Raw genomic sequence first — 27,587 nt, 5'->3', positions numbered from 1 at the left:
ACTTATTTTTTATTTCTAGGACAGTTGGCACCTGGCAACACTCATAGAATGTTAGTTGAACTGCTCTGGTCCCTCTTCCTGAATTTCTAACTTAGTTTGCAACTCTATCTGTGGCTTAATTGAACCAGTACACTCCCAATAACTTCACTGTCATCCTTAGAGATCTCTGATGTCTTCAGGAAATGATGATAGCATTCATAAATGCTAGCATTGTTGCATACTTGTTCTGTGTCAGGCACTGTGCTACTCTCTTAGTTTGTATGTCCTTTATAATGTTCCTGATGACTCCATGAAGCAGACACTGCTATTAGTCCGGTTTTCAAACCTAGGTCTGGTGACTCGAGAGTTCAAGCTCTCATGCACTGTGATAGAGGTCGTATGATAGATATTTTATTTAGTCTCACTAGTCTGTAGCAGGCAGGAGGTGTTACTGGCTTGGACCAGTACAACTAGGCTTATTAGATGACCACTGGTAATATGACTTTAGAAGACGTAAGGGTAACCAATTGATTAAGCTTGCAGAATTGGGCACATTTTGACATTAACAAAGTTAAAATCTGAAGAAGCATTCTAAGCAGCCAAGTTATTTAAAAAATTCTGAGTATACAGTCTGGAGCTAAATCTAAAGTCCAGGCAGGATGCCTAGACAGAAGGATGGGGCACAGGTACAGGAAAGCCACTTGAGAACAAACCAGCTACTTTTCTGAGTCAAGAAATCTCTTCTTGAGCCAGGGAATCTCTGCGGACTTCTGCCAGTCTCAGGAACCAGACCTAATGTGGGCAATCAAGCCCAACTATCTGACTTGAAGTTGAGAATGAAGCTGTATAATCTAACCATGGTATATTTGATTGCTTGAAATAATTGCTTTATAAATTTATTCTGCCTTATAAGCAAACTTAACAGATGGCTGAATCTGGACATAACTGTGGAGACCACTTTCAACACTTCTATTGTTGGCTAAAGCATGCTCTGTTAATGATGTTCCCAAGTTATTCATACATTTTTACTGACCTGCAAACACTATTATATATTAGTTATTGAGAGAATTCTGATTGCAGAAAAGGAGTTTCACTAGGGATTGGGTTAGCACATTGTCACTCCCTTTTTGCATGCTATTCTCCAAACACTTGTGGCCAGGGTGCACATTAGTAGGCTGTAAAAGCATGTGTTCTGAACTGGTCAGTGCCCATTCCCTCCCACTTATTAAATACTTTCACTGTGCACATGATTTGCATATGACTTTTCCTTTGTCATTCCTGTCACTTCATGCAAATGACACAGTATTTTATATAAATCATTTTAATATTTAATCATCCTGGCTAATTACAAATTTTCTGTATTTAGTTTTAGGGAAATGGAAAGTTATTGATATTCTGGTAATAACAGTGATAAAGATTTGAACAAGCATGTATTAGTACTATGCAAAAAAAAAAAAAAAAAAAACTAACATACAAAAATGCTATAGGCCAGTGTTCTAGCAGCTACCAAATCCACCAGCTATTTTTTTTTTCTTCTTCTTCTTTTTGAGACTGAGTCTCACTCTGTCACCCAGGCTGGAGTGCAATGGTGTAATCTTGGCTCACTGCAATCTCTGCCTCCCAGGTTCAAGCAATTCTCCTGCCTCAGCCTCTTGAGTAGCTGGGATTACAGGTGTGCACCACCACGCGTGGCTAATTTTTGTATTTTTAGTAGAGATGGGGTTTCACCCTGTTGGTCAGGCTGGTCTCGAACTCCTGACCTCGTGATCCACCCTCCTCGGCCTCCCAAAGTGGCTGGGATTACAGGCGTGAGCCGCCACGCCCAGCCTACACATAGACTTCTGCCTCAGCCTCCCACCTGTTTTTATAAATAAAGTTTTACTGGAGCATGGCCATGCACCATACCCATTGATGCCCATTTTTTGTGTATTATCTATGACTACTTTTATGCTGCAGCAACAGCAGAGTTGAAACATTGTGACATGGACTATCTGGCCCCAAAAGCCTAATACATTAATATTTACTATCTAGACCCTACAGGAAAAGATTGTTGAACCTTGTTATAGACGTATTTAATCAATGGAATTCTCATTGGCTTTTTTGTCTAAAAGTTGAATACTATTAAGGTTAGCATGGGAAGTTTATGTAATCTGCTCAAGGTCACACAGTCAAAATATGATGGAGCCAGGATTTGAATCAAGGATTTTAAAAAATCAAATACTTGACTCCCTTTGCAGTATTTACTTTATGTGTACATTTATCCTAAAACAAAGAATATTCTTGAGGACATTTCAAAATGATGTGTCATAAACTAGGGACGGATTCATGCTCTGCCACCATATTCTCAACCAAATGTTGTCATCTCTTTATTACCTATTTTTATGTTTTCTCTGAGATGAATTAATAGGTCATGCTGAGATAGAGTGGCTTTGATCTCTATCCAAGTGGTCGCTTTTTTTGTTTTTTGCAAGAAGAAATTGGAGCTCGAGGTGAAAACATGGAACCCAACATGCATTTAGATGGCTGTACTTTTGTCTCCCAAGACAGACAGTGGCTTGGAAAGGTTAAGAAATGTGTTTCTCTTTATAGGAATGTAACTGGATTGCATCAAAACAATGGGAAATTATTTCATATTTCAAGTGCTCCATCTTTCTGAAGCCCTGTTCCTCCGCATATCTGCATCCTCCCTTCTTCCAGCAGTACTTCCTTCATAGCTTCTTACACCTTCACTTTCCATATTTTTTGTAACAGTTTAGATATTATATTCAGCTTTCATTGTAATTTTTTTATTATTATTTTGTTGAGATAGAGTTTCACTGTTGTCGCCCAGGCCGGAGTGCAATGGCACGATCTTCACTCACTGCAACCTCTGCCTCCCAGCTTCTAGCGAGTCTGCTGCCTCAGCCTCCTGAGTAGCTGGGACTACAGGCACCTAATTTTTGTATTTTTAGTAGAGACAGGGTTTCACCATGTTGGCCAGGCTGGTCTCCAACTCCTGACCTCAAGTGATCCACCCGCCTCAGCCTCCCAAAGAGCTGGGATTACAGGCGTGAGCTGCCACGCTTGGCCAAGCTTTCATTGTTTTTAAATGTGTCCTGTTAAAAGACATTAGACTAAAGGCTCTATGATGTTAGTAACTGAGTCTGTTTCCCAAGAGAGACTCCTCTTATGAAAGAATTTGCGGAATCAAATCTAATTGAAGTGTGTATATGCCACATGTTCCTAAAAGAATAAGCCATAATTTTACAACAGGAAATAAGTTGTGATAGGATTTCAACAGTCGCAGTTTCTAAAATAGAAGTGTAATTTTATATCAAAGAGTGAACCTATAGCTCATTCATAATTCTGAAAACAGGTAGCATTTTAAAGGAAACTGTGACATGTCAGCATTAACAGTAAGCCACAGGGGCAGAAACAATGACTGTTCCCTTTTAGTGGGGACTCAGTCCTCTCCCTTGTGGGAAGTAGAAAACTGGCTACCAGTAAGATTAAAATGTATGTGAAGAGAGAGAACAGAGATCCTTCATCTGTACACTGAAAGTTCCCAAGTTATTTTATTTCTATTAGGTTTATGGTTCAATCCAGAAAAAGCTTTTAGCAAATCTTTTATTGCGGGGGTGAGGGGGAGGGGCTTTAATAATCTATAGAATCTACTGAGTTTTCCACATCATTGGACCTGTGAAGATAGTTACTGTCATAACGATATGTCACTGGGGAAGAAAATCAGGTGTAATGTAATTTACATAAAGCTTGCACAGGTACATTTGACTTACTTGTCAGCAGTTGTATGGTAATATGTTGACACCTTATCACTATTTTATTCAATTATTTTAATGCCAGGAGCTGTAGAGGGTGAGATAATGATGTTTTTCTCTCCCACCTTCCATTTCTGATTGTGTCCGAAGTTTCTTGCCTGTGCCACAGTCAGCTTTTTTCTGGATACTTTTTTTTTTCCTTCAGGATTTTGTCCATTTACTTCCATGTGAGTATTTTAATTTCTCTCAGTCACTCAGTCTTGAAACATGTTTAATGTTTACCTTATCTATATGGGGATTTTAAAGTCATTTGCCTTTGCAACTATAAAAGGAAAATGTTCCACTTGTACCAGCCCATGCCTAAGAGATAGCAAAACTGTTATGTTTCATCACTGGTTCTAACCAGCGGAGGGTGATAAAGGCCCGTGAACTTTGAGTGTCCACCCCTCTCCTCCATGTATCAGACTCTTACTTGACCTAAGTGAGCACTCCTTCCTGCCTAAACAACAGTTAGTCGTATTTTAACCAACTGTGCACAGACAGAAGAACTCATTCTGTTCTATGCAGAGTGCTGGCGCCCAGTGCCTGATGAGCAGAACCATCTTGAACTCCCCCTCCCAGCACTTCACACCCCAGATGTTTTCCTCGTCAGTAAACTCTTTGGTGCATTTCTTCACTGGCAAGTGACAAAAAGATGCAGCTTTTTGATTATTTATTTTGCTTGCCCTGGTGGGCTCTGTGTTATCCTTTGACATGCTTAAGTGAGTCTGTGACCCTTGGTCAAATTATTAACCTCCTGAGCTACAGTAATCAATAGAGTGGGAACAATAACACCCACTTAGAAGGGTTTTTGTATTATGTGCAATACCACATGAGAAGGCACCTAACGGAATTCCTGACAGATGATGAGCACCACATAAAGGTTGCTTGCTTGCTTGCTTGCTTGCTCTCAGACCTACCTGAAAATGATGACATCTGGCACCCAGTAGGCATTCCATATATCCTGGTGGGATGGTAAATGAGTGAGTGTTTGCATTACTCCCTGAAATGGGCTAACTGTATAATTCTATAGATTCTACATGCAATGTAGTTTTTGGAAATATTTGCCTGGGATTCCAGAACTTCAGTTGATACTGATGCAGCATTTTATTTTATTGTAGCATAACCAAATGCTCTGAGTTAAACGTGTTGTATCATTTTCCAAACTAATTATAAATCATTGCGAGTCATGCTAACTTCTTACTAACTCCCTCAGAACTGTGTCACCTTTAAGACATTTTAAATCATAGACCAAAAAAATTTTAAGTTCCTTGCAGTGTTATTATCAAAACCCAAATCCTATGCCTACTTTTAATTATGATTGCCAATTAACACACATTCCAAACATTAAAATGAATTTAAAAAGAGATTTTTCTTGGCCTTCGTTTGAAAATTAAATTTCTTTGGGAAGTTAACATTGTAAAGGTTGGCAATCATAAGAGAATTTTCAGACCCACTCTTTGTCTAGAGTTTTAGGAACCAAATAAAGATGTCTTTTTGGATTGTTTATAATCTTCAGGAGTAAGGCCATGAACCCAATGACATTGAGAAGATTTTTGGTCTTTGTAAGTCTCTTTATAATTCTCATCCTACATGTTGTCATTTGTGTGTTTATGTATATCATTATGGGATTGTAAAGATGTATAATTAGGGAGGTTTTTTATCAAAAGGTCTAAAATTAGACTCTCAGGTCAGGACTTTTGCCATACAACACAGATAGACTTGGTCAACAGAAGAGCCCATCCCTGTGACCGGAGGACACTTCCACATGCTGCCTGCCATCATCAGATTTTTATATCCCATATTTGTGTAGATAAGGAGAAGCCATCACAGAGATACTCTAAGCCGTATATTTTAACCTAGTGTCTAACTTCCTCTAAACCAGTGATTTTCTGCCTCTTTTTGGACACCATCACCGTGGAGGAATTTAACGGGTTTCCATCATTATGGGGTAGATTCACCATGGCAGTGATTCTCAGCAGTGGGACCGCGGGGTCTTTCTCTCCCTTCTCATCATAAATTATTACTATAGTGTGTAATGTGATCCAAGCCACATTTCTTGAATTAGCTGCTCCTTTGATATCTGGCATAAATATCATCACTAAGATTATATTCAACACTTTTTTTTTAGTGAGCATTTTCTGTGAGCCTGACACATTGATAGTCCAAAGGTCTGAGCAAGACCACAGAAGTTTTAAGACTCTTCCTGCTCTCTGGTTCTTCAGACACTAGGAAAAAGCTATCAAAAGAAAGATAAAGAACTGTAAATTATTTGCTATTTTGTATGTTATATACGCATTCATGAATGAAGCAGGTTAGGAGGATATCCGTTCCTTGTCCAGAGGGGACAGCTGCTCTCAGTGGTAGCAAATTGTTGTCAGAATGTAAGATCTCTTTTGCCAGATCTTGTTATTCTCAGGTGAGATACCCCCTATGTCTAAATGTTGGTGACCTATTTGAATATGTTTAAAATTCTACTAGCTAATCAAAATGCAATTTTATTTGCAACCTCTGGATACACTGGGAGTTATAGAAGAAGTCAGAGTAGAGTGGCTCTTCCCAGATAGGGAGTAGCATGAGTAAAGCCCACATGCCTCTTTTATCTCCAGTTATATGAAAGAAATTCCGCTATATTCTTATATTTGTCACCCTGAAGCTATTATGTAATATATCCAGGACCATCAAAGAATGTTGCCAGGTAAAAGACAGTGCTTAAATGTAAGAGTCAATTACCTATTTTTGTGTAATTTAGACTTCCAATAAAACATTTTTTGCCCGTAGGGTAAAAACATTTATTAACTGTCATCAATATACTTGCCATCTATTTTCCCCCGTTTTAGGGACAGCTTTGGTAATTGAATAAGAGCACATACTTACAGTTCACCCCACTCTATTGTGCTTGTTAGTTACACAATTAAACATAGCCTGGAAAAAACATGCTTTTTAGTGTGAAAACATTCAAATTTCTCTGAATAAATCCTTTTTTTTTTTCTTTTTTTTTTTTTTCCTCCTTTTAGACAGTCTCTATCTGTCACCTGGGCTGGAGTTCAGTGGTGCAATCTTGACTCGCTGCAACTTCTGCCTCCCCCCGGGTTCAAGCGTTTCTCCTGCCTCAGCCTCCCAAGTAGCTGGGACTACAGGCACCCACCACCACGTCCGGCTGATTTTTGTATTTTTTAGTAGAGATGGGGTTTCACCACGTTGGCCAGGCTGGTCTCGAACTCCTGACCTTATGATCCTCCTGCCTTGGCCTCCCAAAGTGCTGCGGAATAAATCCCTCTATCATGTATAACATTTTAACATTTCAAGGGCTTTCACATCTGTTACATCATTGAGGGACTTTTCTGAGATATTCTGTAAATAACTCAAATTCTATAAAATCGAAAATGGAGCACATTTATGCAAGATCAAGGTGTTTTTTTCTCAAGTTTTGTATGATTTGAAATACTCCATACTGACAAGAGAAAGCAGCATTCTGATGCCTTTGCTCCTGCTATGGACTCTCCCAAAGTGGTGCTTTGTCGCCAGCCCATAGATGGTTCGGAGCTAAAGCCAGTTTCCCCCTGAACATTTTATAGTTTGTAATACACCAAATATACATCCCACTCTGGCGGGTTCAGAGTCTCTGTACCTACCTCGCTTTCCGCATCACATTGCACACACCTAAGAGGAGGAGTTTTTCCATCAGGGTATGTGAGTGCCGTCACCTGCCAGCTGAAGTTCTTGATAAGGAAACATTCAGGGAGAGTGTTGCCAGGATCAGTGTCCCAATTAGCATAGAGATAAAGTTCAAGTCAGGTACTATGAAGTCAGACACTCATGGTTTTGATTCTCATTTTAGTCTTATACTAGCTGTGTGACCTTGAGCAAGTTACTCAACCTGTTTCTTCATCTAAAAAGATGATGATAAAACATTCTTCATGGGTTTGTTAAACAGCATTGATAGTGAGAAAACACTTATCAAGAGCCTGGTTTAGTGCCTGGCCCACAGTGAGTATGAAGGTTACTGACCTTTTCCTTCCTTTTGTCTCCTTGTTATTTTAAGCATTCTTCACATTCCTGTCCCTCCAAACTCATTTATCTAGTTCCTTACCTTTAAGTCCAACCTTGTAACTCAGTCTTGATTTACTCATAGATGATTGTGAAGAGAGCCAGGCTTTGGAATCTAATACGCTTGGAGTCAGAATCTATTTCTTAATAGATCTGGGATCATAGGTGACTGACTTGGGGTATTTGAAACTTAGTTTTCTCGTCTCTTAAGTGGAGATAATAAAACTTAATATCACATGTACTAAGGATGAAATGAGTGAACATACATAAGACACCTAGACCATTGCCAAAACATGGTAAATGTTCAACTGTCGAATAAATCAAAGTCTCCATAGAGATAACTGCAAAAGGTTTTAAAAGCTAGTTTCAGACAGAGAGATGAAGCCTAAACTAAGAATAAAGTATAAGTAAATCTATGCTTTCTGCAAATGTCAGTTTTGAAATGGGAGAATGTTGGGTAAGCTGGGGATATGACATTTTATATCACCAGAATTCAGAGGTTTGAAAACTACCAAGTATTTACCCAAACCTAAAATGTGGATGTATTTCTACATTGTAGTCTGTTTCTTTATACATTCCTGTCCAACTGTCTGATGCCTGAACTAAAAATAGTTCTGAGGGCCCAACCTATGGCCAGAGCATCCTTCTTTACAAGTTTGTACTTTGCCTCTCTGAAAGTGGACAGACTGTTTTTCCAGGACATTCCCATAAGGCAACATTGGAAGAAAATCCACCCTCTCTCTGGCCTAACACCTCTAAACCAGAGGTCAGCAAACTTTTCCTCAGTGGGGCCAGATAGTAAATAATTTAGGTTTTGTGGGCCACATATATTCCTTGTAGCACATTTTCTTTGTCATTTTATTTTAAGTAACTTTTAAAATGTAAAAGCTAGTCTTAGAGAAAATAGGCCATAGGTCACATTGGGCCCGGAGATCATAGTTTTCTGACCTCTGCTCTAGACTTCAGAAGGGAGAGAGGGAGGGAAAGAGGGTGGCTTGAAACCTTGATGAACTAATGCCTTCCTTTAGGGAAAAGGAAAAATAACCACCCTCATTTTAAAAAAATATTAAAGACAGTAAGTTAGCCCCTTTACTTCTATGGTACAACTATATTGTCTAGTCGGTTTCTTAGTTGTTTTATAGTGAGACCTTATCACACTGCTGTTTTTCATTGGAAACTGATGAGGAACACTGTAAAGCAGATGGAGCACAGACTGTAGAAATGAAAAGCACAGAAGAAAGAGCTGTGTGAAAGAAATATTTAATCATAACATGAAAAACTCACAGTGGCAACTTTTCCATTATGTTAAATTTTCCTCATTTCTCTGTGTTCTGAGTATGTGTTTAAAAAGCGAGGTTGTAATTTTCTATCTCTGTGCCCATCTCCCATCGGTTTTGATTTTGTCTTTTGCAGGACTACGACTTGAGCCAGCTGCAGCAGCCTGACACTGTGGAGCCTGATGCCATCAAGCCTGTGGGAATCCGACGAATGGATGAAAGACCCATCCATGCCGAGCCCCAGTATCCAGTCCGATCGGCAGCCCCACACCCTGGAGACATTGGGGACTTCATTAATGAGGTACAGAGAGAGACTCGTTTTCTCTATAAGAGTTTTCATTTCATGCTAATAGTTAGATCTCTGTAGGCCACAAATTGCTTGGAATACAGCTATATAGTTCACTAAAACATACTTTTGTTTCTGAAGTTTATCTTCGTGTAAAAGCAAATGTGACTTCGTTGACAAATAACAAATGTAATTGCTTTGATCAATCACAAAGAGATCTATCAATTAAGATGCTGCATTTGTAAAATGACATACATCATATATTATCAGAATTAGTCACACTGTCTCCAAGAAGGATTTTTTTCCCTTGATTACAAGTAATAAATAGACTAATATTATAGTGCATTCTAATTTCATTTATTAGCATTAATAAATATAACAGTAGTTCACTTTAATTTTCCTCACACTGTAACCTTTGAATCCTACAAATCATGAGAATTCAGTGCCTGCCCAATGACTCCATCAAAAGAGATTAGTTGGAAGAGCTAAATTAAATATTATGTAAGTGACTTAAATACTTGTCTAGTCGAGGAGTTTTAAGAGCTTCTGTAAAAGAAAGCTGCTTCTCAGTTGCATATAACAGATATGATTTTCACTGTCAAAATTATTGTGACATTCTTTTATTACTGACCAAGAGTTCTGTTACATTTAATATTTAAGTTTTGAAGTTCAATGATTTATGCTGCGTCTTCTGATCATGTCTGTAGTCTTACTATAATTCTTTTGAATTTTTATTGTGAATATAAGAGAACGATACATATCGATGTTGATTGTGAATATGTGGCAGAACTCCTGTTTTCTGGTCGTATCATTGGGGTCTCCAAGATCAGAATAGGTCTCAGTGCGTTACAACGTGGAACGCATCTGTTGTATACGGCCTTCAGTCATAGGCTGATAAGACTCTTGTATCCTGGGCTTCCTCAAAATTCATATAATATTAAACATAATCTACATTCGATTTTTAGATATACTTATTGCTTGTAGAAAAGTTTTAAAACAAAATTGGAATAGTTGCCTGTCTCTATAACTATCCATTACTTTCTATTCCGAAGATATATGCTGCCTTATGAACATACATATTCATTTCTGCTAGATAGGTAATAAGGTTAATTTGTAGTTGACATGATTTAAAAACATATAGAAAGCAAAAACAACAGAATGCCAGTAACTCCCCCTATCCACAGAAATATGTCCTGACTTTGCCAGCTCTTAGTTATATATAGATCCAGTTAGGAGAATTTGCAGAAATGTATACATATATGCCTAGATCTTTTAAAAAATGTAAGAGTGCCTAATGATTTTATTTCTCATTTCATGTTTGTCATCATAAGAAATTGTTGAGTTAACTCTGATTGTTGTCAATTCGAGATATAGTGAATCTTTTGACTGTAGGTTTAGGAACTGGACTTAAAATTTTTTTTTTAATTTTATTTTTGTAAAGACAGGGTCTCACCAGCCTGTTTCCCAGGCTGGTCTTGAACTCCTGGGCTCAAATGATCCCCCTGCCTCAGACTTCCAATGTGCTGGGATGACAGGCATAAGCCACTGTGCCCAGCTGGAACCATACTTTTTTGAAGCCAGAATTCTGCCTTAAGTATAATTTAACAAGTCCTTACTAAATATTTCTGCCTGTCCCTGAAGTATCAGTATTCTGTGTGATTTCTTTCCATCCCTGATGCTCCTCTTTTCTCAGTGCTAAAGATCAAACAGTAAGGTTTATTTATAAGGCTGTTCCTCATCTGATTCCTGCCTTCTTCTACCCCTCACTTCCCCACTTCCCACTTCTGTGCTGCAGCCCCACTGAACTATTTGCAGTTCCTCAAAAGCATCACACTTTGGAATATACTGTAACTTCGGCAAAGCCCTTACCTGCTTGGCCATCTGCAGGACTCCCACTTCGCCTTCAGGATTCAGCTTGAAACATGTCTCTGTGAGGCCTTCCTTGATGCCTCTGGGAAGGGATAACAAGCTACCCCTCGGGTCATAGCCCTCACCAGCTGGGGTGTAACTGTCAGTATTTCTTTCTCCCACTCAGCATGTGAGTTCTCTCCAGGACAAGCACTGTTCTTGTTCATGTTTTCGTAACTTAAACATCTAGTATGTTACCTACCTCTTAGATTATTGTCATTTTCAGGCATTTGAGTATGCACTCTGGCTAATGTGTAGGGCATGATGCTATAGGCGCCACCCACTGTTCATCTGATTGAGATTCAACAGATACTGAGTCTGGAGCCTTTCGTCCTACTTGTCAGATTACATTCAAATTCTGAGTTTAAGTGTGTACTTTCTGTGTGTGTGTGTGTTTGTCTATGTCTGTGGTCATTGATTTTTTTGTTGTTCTTTGTTTTAATAGTGACTATCTATTTCTATCTATTGACTTCTTCAATAGATAGAAAAGAGCATCTAGTCAATAAGTTTCACTTACCCAACCCTTCTCAGCCACAGTAGAAGGAGTTATAATGGGAATTTCCATTTGGAATTTTCTTTCTCCTGAACAGTGCTCAGGTACACAGTTTGTTATGGCTGGAGACCATTAACGAACAGGTGTGATTACTTATATGAAAAACGTTGTTCCAAGCAACTGACTGCAAATTGACATCCAGAATACAATCTCTTCATAATTTGAAGATTGTCTGCATATGTGAAAAATGGCTCATTGTGAAAGCATCTTGAGCTCAGTGTAAGATCATCCATTCAGCAAATCACTATCAAATGTCTATGTGTGTAACATAACTGTGCAAGTAATATATAGATAAAAGCATAAATTAGACATCAATTCTTCTTGTGTGTATACCCTGCTTTGTTGCTAGCACAATATTTGTGCAATGCAAACGTGCCAGCATCTGAAGCCTTATTTTCCAGGCTTAGGAGGCCAATTCTGTCTGGTTCTTACTGGCTTTCCAACTTCATCTCAAGGCCCTCACCACCCAGCATCTTTCAGGCTGCCTACAGAGAACTTTACTTGTCATTCACGATCTCAGCTTACAGTTTCATGCTGGTGCCCATCTGATGTTCTTCCTGTCTAGAATTCCCTTCCCCATTTTTCTAGCGTTGGGGGAACTTCATTAAGTGTTTACCAACCCAGGAAAGGTCAGGCATACAGAGTATGGGTTAGGCACCATCCACTGGCATCCCATGGTATCCAGAACTCACCTCCCTCAGATCACGGATCCCATGGTTCCATCCTGCCTCCCGCCGAGCCCTTCTGTGTTCCAGGGGAGGGGAGACGGGCTTCTCCCTGGAGGGGCAGTATGGGGCACAATGATTTGGTGAACAAGTGAATGGATGAAAGGATCCAATTTGGAAATCATTCCGAAAATGGCAACTAAATCCGAGAGAGAGAGAGAGAGAGAGAGAGTGTGTGTGTGTGTGTGTGTGTGTGTTTTAAGAGACAGGGGCTCTCTCTGTTGCCCAGGCTGGAGTGCAGTGGCACAGTCATAACAAACTGCAGCCTTAACCTCCTGGGCTCAAGCCATCCTCCATCCTCAGCCTCCCAAAGCGCTGTGAGTACAGGTATGAGCCATCACACCTGGCCCAAATCCATGAATTTGAATGTGATTACAAGATAGAGAAATGTGGAGGAGAGGAGGAACCAAATATATTCACCTAGAAATGCCCCTAGAGTTGGAGACAGAAAATCTAAGGAGGTAAGGTATAACAGAAAACAATCAAAACGATAGTTTTAAGGAGATGATGGTCAGTTCTGTGGGACTTTTAAGGGAGATGAAAGTCTAATGTAAGTCAGAAGGCCTAAGCCAGTGATAACTCTCCAAAATACCATCTAGACTCTTTCATCCAAAATACATGTTAAGACTTGTTCAGTGTCTTCATTTACTGTACAGACAAAAATGAATACTTGTAGAGTTTTAAAACAGTTGAAAGCACCTAGAAAGAACTCAAGCACATTTTATAAAAATATTTAAAAGGCACACAAATTTATTTATCTGCAGGTCTTATTTGATTTAGCAGAGCACCAAATGTTCCAAAGGAAGAATAATATAGTGATGATTATAATTGGAGTGCTTTTATAGATGTAAGGAATAAGAAAGCTCATGAGAACATTTTCTAGTTTATTTAAATAAGGAATGAATGTTGCCTTGAATCTCAAAAATGATAACTTATTTCCAGTGTGGTAGGCAGAGTAAAATAAGTCACATGTTTTGAATTTCCACTGCAGAATTTAATTCTGTTTTGAGTTTTAAACATGACCTTCAGAGAGTGAAAAGTTCAAACAGATTCATTTAATCTCAGCCCAACAGTTAGATATTAACATACCTCCAATAATTTTACTAATACCAATCCTGTATATGTCTTTGTAAAAAGAAATACACTTCTTTATATATATATGTGTATTCTTTCTGTTCTCACGCTGCTATGAAAAACTGCCAAGCCTGGGTAATTTACAAAGGAAAGAGGTTTAATCAACTCACATTTCCACAGGGCTGGGAAAGCCTCAGGAAACTTAACAATCTTGCCAGAAGGGAAAGCAAACACATACATGGCGGCAGGATAGAGAAGTGCCCAGCAAAGGGAGAAAAGCCCCTTATAAAACCATCAGATCTCATGAGAACGCACTATCGTGAGAGCGGCAGCATGGGGGTAACCGCCCCCGTGATTCAGTTACCTCCCACTGGGGTCCCTCTCAAAACATATGGGGATTATGGGAACTAGGGAACTCTCACAACATGTAGGGATTATGGGAACTAGGGAAGATAAGATTTGGGTGGGGATAAAGTCAAACACTATCATTGTGTGTGCACACATGCACAAATACACATATATACATATAAAAATGTTTATTATGTGTGTATATATGTATTCAATAGTATATGAAGTATATTTCTCTACTCAAAAGTATAAAAATCAAGTGAAGAATTCTGTTACAAGACCACCTTTTTGTTAATATTGTTTAAAACTTTTGGAAGCTTCTTACAACTTACTTGAAATGCGGTGACTCACGCCTGTAATCCCAGCACTCTGGGAGGCTGAGGCAGGCAGATCACAAGGTCAGGAGATTGAGACCATCCTGGCTAACACGGTGAAACCCCGTCTGTACTAAAAAAAAAATTAGCCGGCATGGTGGCGGGTGCCTGTAGTCCCAGCTATAGGGAGGCTGAGGTAGGAGAATGGCGTGAACCTGGGAGGCGGAGCATGCAGTGAGCCGAAATCGTGCCACTGCGCTCCAGCCTGGGTGACAGAGCGAGACTCCAACTCCAAAAAAAAAAAAGAAAAAAAAAAAAAAAAAAGCTGTCTTTTTCTACTGTAATTAATTTCTCTTTTTTAAAATATCTCATTCTGGTCTTATAGAAGTTGGACATCTGTGTAAGTTCAAATCTAGCCATCTCACCTAACAGCTCTGTTACCTTGTACAAGGTCAAGATCCTTTTCTTTAACCTTTTCAGTTTTCTTATTTGTAAAATGGGAATAGTAATAGAACCTCCTTTTAAGACTGCAGTGAGAAGTAAATGAGATTATCTTTGTAATGGGCTTGGTATACTGCTTGCCACATAGTAAAAATATCTTTATTATTGATGTCATATTAGTAACTATTACAGGTAAATTACCTTTTAGGAGTAAAAGACTTTCTACTGTTCTCTAATTGTAAGAAAACAATTACAATCCACTTCTTCTGCATCAAAAATTACTTTAAGTAAAATGAAATTCCCAGAAAGAGGGGTAGTAATGTTGGCCTTGATATATTCAGTTCTACTGTAATGTAAACATGGTGTACTTTTATATCCACATATGTCTTAAATCTAGATTCTAGCTTTTTCTGAAAGGAGTGGATATAAATATGAAGAGGATGCTGAGCAGGAAAAACTATGCCCAGGACAACAACGAATAGTTACCTTATAGAATACCTGTTGAATGTCAGGCAATGTGTTGGACAGCGAGATGTGAATATAAAACAGCCTCTGTAGAAAGGGATGTCACAATCTAGTGTTTTCCAAACAAGATGATAAAAGTAGATGAGGCTGGGCACAGTAGCTCACACCTGTAATCCCAGCACTTTGGGAGGCTGAGGCAGGCAGATCGCTTGAGCCCAGGAGTTTGAGACCCACTTGAGCAACAAGACAAAAAACCCTCTCTACAAAAAATGCAAAAATTAGCTGAGCATGTTGGCATGTGTCTGTAGTCCTAGCTACTCAGGAGGCTGAGGTGGGAGGATCACCTGAGCCCAGGAGGGTCAAGGCTGCAGTGAGCCATGATTGTACCACTGCACTACAGTCTGGAGTACAGAGTGAGACCCTGTCTCTAAAAATAAAAAATAAAAAATTAGAAGGGACCAAAGAGACCACAGGAATGACTCCTAGTCATGGCTGGGGAAAAAAGATCTGTGCAGTAGAAGTGATATTTTTAATGAACTTTTGGATGGATGGATGGATATTAATCATAAAAAATACAAGAAGTGTAATTCCAAAAAAATGAATAAACAACATAGAAGTGCACAAGAACATGATGCTTTGGGGTTTGGGGGGATTACCTTTGGGGGTGCGTAATTCAGTTGTGGTTGCTGGAGCTGAGAATAGCTGAAACAGAAAAGGTTTACGTAAACAGTCTTGGTTCACTGAATGCTTTCTAAAGAGTTTTAAATAATTGTTTTAAAGTGTTCATGCACCAATTAAAAATCATTTTGCCCACTGCTGGGGGAACTCTTTCATTTGGAAGGAGTCAGAGAGAGCAGTCAGAGGACTTAACTTGCGGGAGTGATATCAAATAACGTTTGAGAGAGAAACCAGTAGTTTGTAGGAAAGAAACTGGAATAGTGCTGTAGACAGGAAGACCAGTTAGGCAGGCCTTTTCTCTGGTCCAGGCAGGATGTAGTGATGACCTGCACTAAAGCAGTGGCACTAGGACTGTAGAAGAAAGAATGTAAAGGAAACAGTAAGACCTCTTTTCTTTTACATCCCCCATGTGTTCCTCACTGCATAATGTGGGGTTTTATCCTCATAAAAGTGTGTCTCCGCCCATAAAGCCTGGGATCAGAAGTCTATAAATACAAGCTCAGTAAGAATTCAGCCAGAGCCAAGCTCTCTCTGCAGAGAAGAAGCCTCAGTCTTTAGAAAATAGTTCAGCTTTATTCAGAATTCAAGATCTACCTCTCCAGGAAAGGTGGAACGAGAGGATACTTGGCTAAATTTAGTCAAACCTAGAGAAACACAGGCGGTTAGTTTGTAAATTTGGTAACAGTACATCCTGTGAAATAATGTTCACATCCAAGAATAAAGGAATCCCATAAGGGAGAACCAGAAGGTTCTGTTGCCCACTGGATTTCTTCTGTACATTCACTCAGATTTCGTGCCTGTTACTGTCAGTTTCTTAGGACTTCAGTGCAATCTTTTTAGAATTACCAAAATATTACCAAGAGTTTATATAATACCTCGTTCAGAAGAGTCATATTTATTCTCAGATGAAAATCAGTGCTATCCAAGTGGAAGGGATTTAAAGTACTTAACCTGCATAGAAAGCTGGCTTGCCTAAGAACTCTTGAAAAAGTTCAGTGATTTCGCCCTTTTGTAATTATTAAAACATAAGGCAATGTTCCGTACTCTAGCATAGCACAGTGGTCTCTCTCTAATGGATTTTATGGCCTTAACCTCTTTAAAAAAAACAAAAAACAACAACAACAAAAAAAAAACAGAAATAAAACAGAGATTTGTAAACTACCAGGATGATCAGAAAGCCAATGCAGGAGCTAAAAAATAAAATAATATTTTTTAGACTCAATAGTGGATAGGGAGTTGATTATCACAAGCATTATATTTATTTTAAGGAATTAAATTAGGTGGCTTAGCCATTTGATGAAGAGTCCTGGGGTCCATGAACACACCAGGGAAGACCAGAGCGCTTATTGTGTTTATTCGCTGGACATGGTAAACACAGGCCATCCCTTTTTTTCTCCTCCAAATCCAGACAAACTTGAGGCCTTGCCATTGACTCTTTAGGGCTAATTTGAGTCTTTTTTTTTTTTTTTTTTTTACTTGTCATTCTTTTTTTTTTTTTCTATTTTTTTTACTATTATACTTCAAGTTCTGAGATACATGTGCAGAATATGCAGATTTATTACATAGGTATACACGTGCCATGGTGGTTTGCTGTATCCATCACCCCATCCTCTACATTAGGTATTTCTCCTAATGCTATCCCTAATTTGAGTCTTAACCTCTCCATATTTCCAGTTTGGTGTTGACATCATAAGGATTGGGCCAGGGGTCTGTGTGTATTTTCACTTAATAATTAAATTGTGGTAAAGCAGATGACCTGAACAAAGTGATCTTAGCCATTGTCTCTGTTGTCTGTATTATAATGCAGTTGTCATAATGAAAATTTAGTATTTGTTTTCAGGGACCCATTCTCCTTATCAGGAATTTCCCTGATTTTTCTTGTTTTTTCTTCAGATCCTTCTTGGGCCTACTTGTATGACCCCAAGTCAGACAATGCTGAACTAAGGAAATCCCTATTGCTTAAATTTGCAGTTGGTAGATTTTGTAAGGAAGAAGAGTGTAGGCTAGTATGTGAATATTAACTCCACGAGGGCAGCCATTGGATCTAGATCATTAGTAGCTGTGTCTCTACCAGTAAGCAGAATACATTGCAATAATATTAATAGATAATCAACAAATATGTCTTGAATTAATAAACACAAACAAAATGAATGAAGGTGCATTCTTTGGCTTTCGTTAGCTAAGGCGCCAATCACTGACCACTCCAAAATATTGCTGCTTATAATAATGAAGGTTTACTTCTTTCTTAAGTTATAAGTCAACTGTAGTCTGTCAGTGACTCAGTTCCTGATCCATATGTCTTCCTTGTTTCAGGATCCAGGCAGATAAACTTCCCATCTGGAGCAGGCCATTGTGGCAGAGGGGGAAAGGAGGATTGGTGGAAGGGTGGAAACACATTAGAGTTCTTGAAGCGGCTACTTTTCACAGCTACTTACACTGCATTGGCCAGAGCCAGTCAGACAGCCAAGCCTTACAGTGTGGTTGGGAAAGTAAACCCTGACCCCAGAGAGGCACTGTGGGAGGGTGAGTGTGTGTTCTGCCTTTGGAAAAAGGGCAGTGAATCACTGAGGGCAGTAACACAATCTACCACAGAAGGGAGTCACGTTTTGAGAAATTGTAGGTTGTGGTTCTCAGTCTTAGCAGAATTGCCTTGTAGTTTAGTCTAAAAATAAGATAAAGAAAATCCCATCTAAAATTATTTATGTTGTATGTATCAAAGTATTTTGCTGAAACCTGTTTTATTTTACACAGGCTTTTCTGGAGTATAAATAGTATAAAATGACATGAGGAAAAGTAGCAAAGTGCTGCTAAATTTCATGGTTAAGACTGTTAGTAAAGAGGTACCTGAAGATGAGAAAACTGGTCATGTGTACTTTTTTCTCTGATTTTTGATGCTAGTCAGTAGCCATTTTGTTTCTTAAAATACATCTTTACTGTTTTTTATTTTTTCAAATCCCAAGGCAGGACATTTTCTCTCAACTTAAATTTTAAAAAATACTAATATTCATTGAGCTCTACTTGTGCCAGTCACTGTGGTGAGCCGTCAGGTCCCTTTGTTGCATTTGGTCTTTATAATAGTCTTATGATGATGATTACAGTTGCAGATGAGGTTATGTGGAGGTCCCACAGCTAGTACTGGGGAGAGCTAAGGTGTCATCTCACAGTCTGATCTCTTAACCACTACACTGATTCCGACCTTAATTTTTTTGCTTTTTCCCTGTTTCTCCTCTGTAACCTTGAAAGGATAGATGAACACGTGCTCATAAAAACCCATGTATGCACTCATAAAATGCATGTGTATTATCAGGCTTGATCTCTCAAGTAGGACTGTCTGTGACACGTCTTAGATAGGTGAGGCCATGTAGGCCAAGTAGCATTTGACACATAGAATGTGGAAAAAGGGAATGTTTGTTTGGAGACTAATGTTAGTAATGTTAGTATATCTAGGAGTACTAGAATGGAATTGGGAAAAAAAGTTAGAAAATATACCAAAGGACCTAATACTAAATCCTTAGAAGTTTTGCAGAGCATAGAGACTCTAATTGTATATTAAAAAGGATCTGCTTACAAAAGTTACAAATATAGATAGAGAGTAGTTATTTCCTCGTTTCTTTCTTTTTAAAATTCTTTATAAGAACCAGACAAGCATGTTATTTTAGACTGACAGGAGTCCTCCTCTTTTCAATATTTATACCATGTACAGATACTGGATTATGACATTTCTAGGATTTTTTGGAAGTTAGAAGTTACCCTACTTTTTAAAATACCAGTTTAATTAATCAATTAATTCCACATTTTATGTTATGTTAATCACACAAATGATTTTATGAGTACCTCCCTTTATGTAGTAATCACATCTGACCTGTCTTCAGTCTTCCTTTGATGTCCTTCCAAAATTAGGTCAAATACAATGCTACTTTCTCTTTGAACTCCTAGCTCTTAATGCTGATCTGAATTTTTTTTCCCCACAACCTGATGGTTTTTGCTTTGACTTCATAGATTTTGTCACTTGTCATTTGCTTCACACAGTAGTAGCACCTGTTATGCTAGATTGTAAGCCTAGGGAGGGACACGGACCACATGGTACTCGTTTGTATGTCTCTTGTATTTCAGTGAGGTGCTTTTTTAAATTTAATCCAGCAATGCTGCTCTATATATTATGTTATTTAAGATCCTTCCTTCTCTGCCTCAAGCAGGGCCATTCATTTCTGCCACCTGTCCAAGTTATTACCCAGTTAACCCCCTCCCTTCATAAGTCTTGGCCTCCCTGAGCTTGACTGCTTAGGGTTGTTTCTTTGCATAGGAAAGATATAAGTTAATTTTTATCTAACTTTCAAATGGTTATATCCCCAGTTTCCATGTGTTGAAAATGTGGTCTGTAAATGGAAATTTACAAACAAGTGTTTGTTTGATCCCATGAATTCATTAGGATCTGCTTGTGGTTTTGTAAATTGTAACCCTCTCTTAATTCTTTCATTCTTTGTGTTTCCAAATTGCAGGGCCTTAAAGCGGCTGACAATGACCCCACAGCTCCACCATATGACTCCCTGTTAGTGTTTGACTATGAAGGCAGTGGCTCCACTGCTGGGTCTTTGAGCTCCCTTAATTCCTCAAGTAGTGGTGGTGAGCAGGACTATGATTACCTGAACGACTGGGGGCCACGGTTCAAGAAACTTGCTGACATGTATGGTGGAGGTGATGACTGAACTTCAGGGTGAACTTGGTTTTTGGACAAGTACAAACAATTTCAACTGATATTCCCAAAAAGCATACAGAAGCTAGGCTTTAACTTTGTAGTCTACTAGCACAGTGCTTGCTGGAGGCTTTGGCATAGGCTGCAAACCAATTTGGGCTCAGAGGGAATATCAGTGATCCATACTGTTTGGCAAAACACTGAGCTCAGTTACACTTGAATTTTACAGTACAGAAGCACTGGGATTTTATGTGCCTTTTGTACCTTTTCAGATTGGAATTAGTTTTCTGTTTAAGGCTTTAATGGTACTGATTTCTGAAACGATAAGTAAAAGACAAAATATTTTGTGGTGGGAGCAGTAAGTTAAACCATGATATGCTTCAACACGCCTTTGTTACATTGCATTTGCTTTTATTAAAATACAAAATTAAACAAACAAAAAAAACTCATGGAGCGATTTTATTACCTTGGGGGATGAGACCATGAGATTGGAAAATGTACATTACTTCTAGTTTTAGACTTTAGTTTTCTTTTTTTCCACTAAAATCTTAAAACTTACTCAGCTGGTTGCAAATAAAGGGAGTTTTCATATCACCAATTTGTAGCAAAATTGAATTTTTTCATAAACTAGAATGTTAGACACATTTTGGTCTTAATCCATGTACACTTTTTTATTTCTGTATTTTCCACTTCACTGTAAAATAGTATGTGTACATAATGTTTTATTGGCATAGTCTATGGAGAAGTGCAGAAACTTCAGAACATGTGTATGTATTATTTGGACTATGGATTCAGGTTTTTTGCATGTTTATATCTTTCGTTATGGATAAAGTATTTACAAAACAAAGTGACATTTGATTCAATTGTTGAGCTGTAGTTAGAATACTCAATTTTTAATTTTTTTAATTTTTTTATTTTTTATTTTCTTTTTGGTTTGGGGAGGGAGAAAAGTTCTTAGCACAAATGTTTTACATAATTTGTACCAAAAAAAAAAAAAAAAGAAAAAAAAAAAAAGGGGGGGCCTCACATGGGGGGCACTCAAAAGGGGGGGGTTTTTTAAAAAAATGGAAAAAAAAAAAGCTTTTAAACTGGAGAGACTTCTGACAACAGCTTTGCCTCTGTATTGTGTACCAGAATATAAATGATACACCTCTGACCCCAGCGTTCTGAATAAAATGCTAATTTTGGATCTGGTGACTGGTTTGAACTTTTTCTTTTCTACTTGAGCTGCTTTGAATGTTGCAAAAATCCCAAGTACTGGAGAACAACAGTACAAAAAGTATGTATTTGTTCTTGCACTATTCACCATTGAATCGCGTAGCATGGCAACCATGTACGGTGTGCAGCAGAGAGAATCATTTTGGACCTTGCCATCATCATAGAAGAAAACATCAAGTGATTCAGGAATAGACCCTACTGGTGGTGATAGAAAAACCACATCCTTTATCTTCAGTGAACTGCAGTGTCAATTCTTAATATAACTCATGTTTTAATTTGTTTCTGCTCAAGCTAATTGTTATGTTGATTGATAGGCCTTTCCCATTAGAGCCACCACCATAAGGGAAACTTCAGTAAAGTGGGTTATGGGACTGAACCTGGAACCTGCAGTGGACACGTGGAATTCTTGTGCAATTCATTGAAGCCACTGTTTTATGTACTTAGTGAAACACACTTAGATTTGACTGGCTTTATCCATTGACTTGATCATTTGCTGCAGTTTGATATAGTAATGGTTGCAGAGGACAACAAAAGGAAACAATCTTGCTAAATTTTGTAAAATTGTTTATGTATCTTACTAAGATTCATTCTGAATTTTAAGAGGCAAAGAAATTCTCACTTGTATTTATCTGTTTGTTTCTTCATTATCACACCATACAGTCTTACACTGTACACTTTGAAAACACTTACATAATATACCTCCTCTAATTAACTATATTTTTTGCTTAACATAGACAGTGGAATTTACTTTTCTATTGATTCATTTTGTAGGCAATACTTCCTTGTTACTTTTCTAATCATTAAATGCCAGAGCTTGCCTCTGGGATTTTCCGTAATGAAACTTATTAAATTTGCTAACCAGAATAGTCTTTTCTAAAATTGATTCTTAGACTGTGCCTCCATGCTGTTGTACATCCAAATGAAACAACTATATTTTCAGATTCATACATTGTAACACTTAACGTTTACACCATTTAGATAAACACTGTTAAAATTATTTTCTTATGGTTGATGTACAATTCACAGGCCATATCTAGTGTGTATATATATAAACTTTAAGTGTTTGTAAGGTTTAATATATACACAATAAATGTAAATGTTAATTTTTGTAGGCATACACAACTGTATTTTCTTTGTAAAACATTCTTTTATATATAAAAAAACTAGGAAACTAATAAAAAATGGAAACTCCCTGCCATACTACAGAAGTAACTTCTGTTTAGCTGGTTGATCTAGTTTCTAGTCCTTCCAAAAAGCATTTTTACACACACATGTCCCTAATGATTTCCTTTGTTTTTATGAAAATGAGATTGTACATTGTGTATTATTCTGTAAGTTGCCTTTTTTTCACTAAGAGTGTATCTTGGAAATTTTTCCATATTAGTATATATGTACACCTATCTCATTCTTTTTAACTGCTACATAGTATTCCATAATATGAACATAATAGTTTTATTGAACCATTTCCTAATTAATTTGTTGTTTCCAGTTTTTTGCTATTAAAAACAATGCCACAGTAAACGTCCTTGTGCATGTCTCTTTGCATGGGAGTATTTCTCTAATACTAGCAGAGGCTTGGAGATGGAATTGCTGGATTAAAGAATGTGGAGATAAGTTAATTAAATATGGCTGAAATTATAAATGTTTTAGCATGCTTAAAAGTGCCTTTTAGCTGAAAGAAGACAAGGCTTTCTAAAAGCCAGCAACTTCCTCCACTGGCAAAAGGATTTTATGCAGCTCAAAATAGTAACCACAAAATATAAGACAATCTAGCCAGGACCGCCTTCTGTTTTCTTGGGAAGTTAGCCTTTGAGTCAGGCCACAATACTAGTTTTAAGTATTCTGTAAAATGACTGTAACCATGTGACATAATAAAACCTTGAAAACTATACATTTATGAACATGGTTTATGGATCCCATCCAGAAACATGTTTTTCTAGGCCATTCCTGGTCATTTGGATCTCTTCTGCAATATTGCTAATAAAAAACATGCATACAGAGTGTTAGTACCCCTATGAAATAGGTTATTTTCCATGATAAAAGTATGCAGTTTAAATTTTAGTAAGACATTGCCAGATTTCTCTTAAGTAAAAACTATGCCAATTTACACTCCTACCAGCCTGTGTACAAAAATATATTTACACTCATCCTCAAGTCCTGGACATCACACACACATTTAGAAGCTTTGCCATTATGATACACAACCAAAGATACCTCATGTTAATAATTAGACTTTTCTGATCACTAATGAAGGGATTGGAGATTTTTTTCTTACGCTTATTAGCCATTTGTGTTTCTTTGAATTACGTATTTTCATTTCCCTGTTATTTGCCTTTTTTTAATTAATTAATTAGGGCTTACATGCATTTTTTCATGATCTTTTGCTAATCCAGTACATTTTCTTACAGAAATTTATAGCAAGTTTCATTTTTATGTGGCTTATTCTGTTTGACTATAGATTTTTGAGAAGATCTTAACAACTTTATAAGATTATTATTCTATATTGTTCTCTTACCATTGTTTTGCATTTCTCTTTAATACACCTAGAAATGATTTTGCATGATGCAGAAATCTAACTTGCTAAAAAATTTATAGATAAAGGTCTGTTTTCCAAACACTACTTGTTAAAAACGTCAATCTAAACCTAACCATGTGGAATGCATTCTTTACCATATACACACTTCTGTCACACACACTTATATCTGTTTTCCAGACACTACTTGTTAAAAACTTCAATATAAACCCAACCATGTGGAATGCATTCTTTACCATATACACACTATAACACATATATACTTACATCACATATACTTACATCACATATCACATACCTATATCACATATATACTTATATCACATACATATCTCACACATATCTCATATTTACATATATCACATACATATATCACATGTACTTACATATATCACATATACTTACATCACATACACTTACATTAGAGTTGTGCTATAAGCATGTGTTTGTTTCTGAATGTTTTCTGTTCCATTGATCTTTAGATTCGTGCACAATACTCAATTGTTACACTGAATTATCAGTTCTGAACAAGCCACTTACAATTTCTTATGTTCTTTTTTCACATTTTCTTTTGTGCATAAATTGTAGAAATATTTTGTGAAGTTCCATAACAAATTTTATTCAAAATTTGATTGAATTGTGAAAAGCTAACAGTTTCATTTACTATTCTATCCAATACTATAATATCGTTCTCATTTTTCGCATTATATATACTTTCAGGGAATTTCACTGAACATCTCATTTTATTACACTAATAATTTTCATTGCTATTATGAGTGGGCTCTACTTTTCATAGCATTTTTTCTAGTGATACTGCTCTGTTGGAAATTTATCAACTTTTATTTCTCGTTACTGTCTTATTTTACTGTTGTATTACTTTTAATAGCTTTTTGGCGATTCTCTTGGATTTTCTTGACAAACAATCATAACTGCAATAACAGGTTTTTCCTTTTCCAAGATGAATAGTTTTTTTTTTTCTATATCATTGGTAGCAGTGATCATTATAAGCATTGTTTTATTATTCCTGACTATAATAGGAAAGCTTTGTATGTTTCACGATTATGCATAGCATTTAGTATAGATACAAGTTTCTGCTTTACTTAGAGATTTTGTGTGTACATGTTGAATTTTATAAGATACATTTTCTTCATCTACATAGGTGATTGTGTATTAGCCCACTAATAGAGTGAATTATATCATTAATGCCATTAGATGTTCTAATATTGAATTGAACTTTTCTGGAATAAACCCTACTTGGTCATAATGTTATTCTTTTAATGGGTTGATATATTTTATTTGCTGCTATATTAGGAATTTTAAGTTATATGTGATTATCTTATACTTTGTTTTTTCAATATTTTTGCTCAGTGTTAGTATCAGGCTTAATGCTAGCCTAAAATAAGTAATTAGGAAGACTGCCATTTTTTCTATGCTCTGGATTTTATACATCACAATGAACTCTTCATTAAAAATGCTAAAATTCTATAGTTTTACCATTGTGGGGATAGGTTTTCTTTAGTAGGAATTGGGATAATTCAGATGTTGCACTTATTTCTGAACAATTTTCACAATTTACATTCTCCTGAAAAGTCTCTTGCAGAATCTAGCTTTTTAAAAAAATGTAAAACTAAAAGCCTCATCCCTTCAGGCCTCATGAACAATATAAATTAAAGCGGACCTCTTTTGTGGTTTAGAAAACATGGCCTCAGAGACTGTGTTGAACAAAATCTATTGCCAGTCTTGCACAGAAATACATCCAACAACATGGATGGATTTTATTAATACTGAGTTCTTCCCATGTGCATAGATACTGGGCTGTGGATTTGGCATATTAAGTCATTTAATCTTTATTGTAATTACTTCATCACTTCTTATTGACTCATCATTACTTCCCACATTTTAACAATTCTAAGATCAAGAAGCTTCATACAGTTAATAGCGTGTACCCCAGCAAGGTGCTGTAGTTGTATGAAAACTTTATATTGATGCTTTTTGATAACATCAGTAAAGCACTAGCATCAGAGTGTCTGAGTCTATGAAACACATATTAAAGTGTATAAGGTCACTTTTATTTTTCCTGATTTCTTGAGATGGAGAAGCTCTATTAGGAGAAGTTATGTGACTTGTCCACTGACACTGAGCTCGTCAGTGGCACAGCCATGATTTATTAAGCCCAACTGTCTAGCTCCAGAGCTCACACTTATGTCTACAAGACACTGAGTGAAAAAACAGAGGGCTGAGTGAACAAAAGAAAGAGTGGCTCTTTTACATAGTGCCATGTGTGTATTAGTTCAACCACATAGGATCGCCATTTTGGGGTGTTCAGACAGTCAAATATTTATACACCTAAATTAAATCTTTAGTTTATTCTAAACTTTAAGAATGAATCACATAATTTACAAGGAACCATAATACCCTGTGAAACACTAAGCATAGAAGTGTGGGTGTGTGGGGGGAAGGAGATGAATGGGAGACCTCAGGATAAGAGGAAACTTTTAAAATACATAATAGTTCATTATACTCACTAAGTTCCTCGACTGCTTACACCAAGACTGCCACATTTCTAGTGTTCTTACTCATCAGTCTCTCCAGGGCCTAGAAAGCTGCCAGGCACGCTCACACAGCCACTATGGACAGTCTCATTCATACACAAAACAAGACCTACCTACCATCTCTGGCCCACATGTTTCATTTTCCAGTTGTAAATTGAACAATTTTGAAAATCAAAGTAACATTTCCAGGCTCTGGGGAACATTTAGTGTGCTGGCAGAAACTCATTTTCTTCTCCACTAAGAAAGATGAATCTTCTGTTTCTTTATGCAACATAGCTTGGATAAAAAACATTTGTTTTTCTAATATACTAACTCTTGGCCTTCCAGAGTGCTGCAACATGCTCAAGTGCCTTGAAAAGAAATTAAACATGGCCAGAGGCACAGACTGGTATGATTCTCCCTGGGTTCAAATCCCACCTGTGTCCTTTAATGGCTGCATAACTTCAGATAATTTTTTCAGTCTCTGTATCCTTGTCTGTGGAACAGAAGACCTGGAGCATTGTAAACACACCATTACAAGTTAGCTATTGTTATCTATTATTAGGAAGACATGTTCATGTTTATCTACATGCCTATAATTGTTACACTATATCCTTTTATAATTTACAAAGAAAGAAAATGTTTCACTCTCAAAAAGCTTTTAAGTTTCAGGTTATTCTCTTATTTTTTCAAACATTATTTGAAAGGGCTTCAGACAGA

The 27,587-nt window shown here is 37.3% G+C and overlaps 1 protein-coding gene across 1 annotated transcript in view; it reads left to right on the top strand.

Annotated features, from left to right (window-relative positions):
• The window catches only part of CDH2 (cadherin 2), a 93,274-nt gene extending 71,495 nt beyond the window's left edge, over positions 1 to 21,779 (top strand). The window contains exons 14-15 of the mRNA XM_017853526.1: positions 9,237 to 9,401; positions 20,392 to 21,779. Of these exons, the coding sequence (XP_017709015.1) occupies positions 9,237 to 9,401; positions 20,392 to 20,598 (372 nt within the window). The 3' untranslated portion in view covers positions 20,599 to 21,779. The remainder of the gene's footprint in view (positions 1 to 9,236; positions 9,402 to 20,391) is intronic.
• The last annotated feature ends 5,808 nt before the right edge of the window (positions 21,780 to 27,587 follow it).

This window comes from Rhinopithecus bieti, unplaced genomic scaffold (genome assembly GCF_001698545.2).
Source record: "Rhinopithecus bieti isolate Rb0 unplaced genomic scaffold, ASM169854v2 scaffold_35900, whole genome shotgun sequence".
Lineage (NCBI taxonomy): Eukaryota > Metazoa > Chordata > Mammalia > Primates > Cercopithecidae > Rhinopithecus > Rhinopithecus bieti.
The sequence above is the reverse complement of the archived record's forward strand: the minus strand, read 5'-3'. Positions and strand labels throughout refer to the sequence as shown.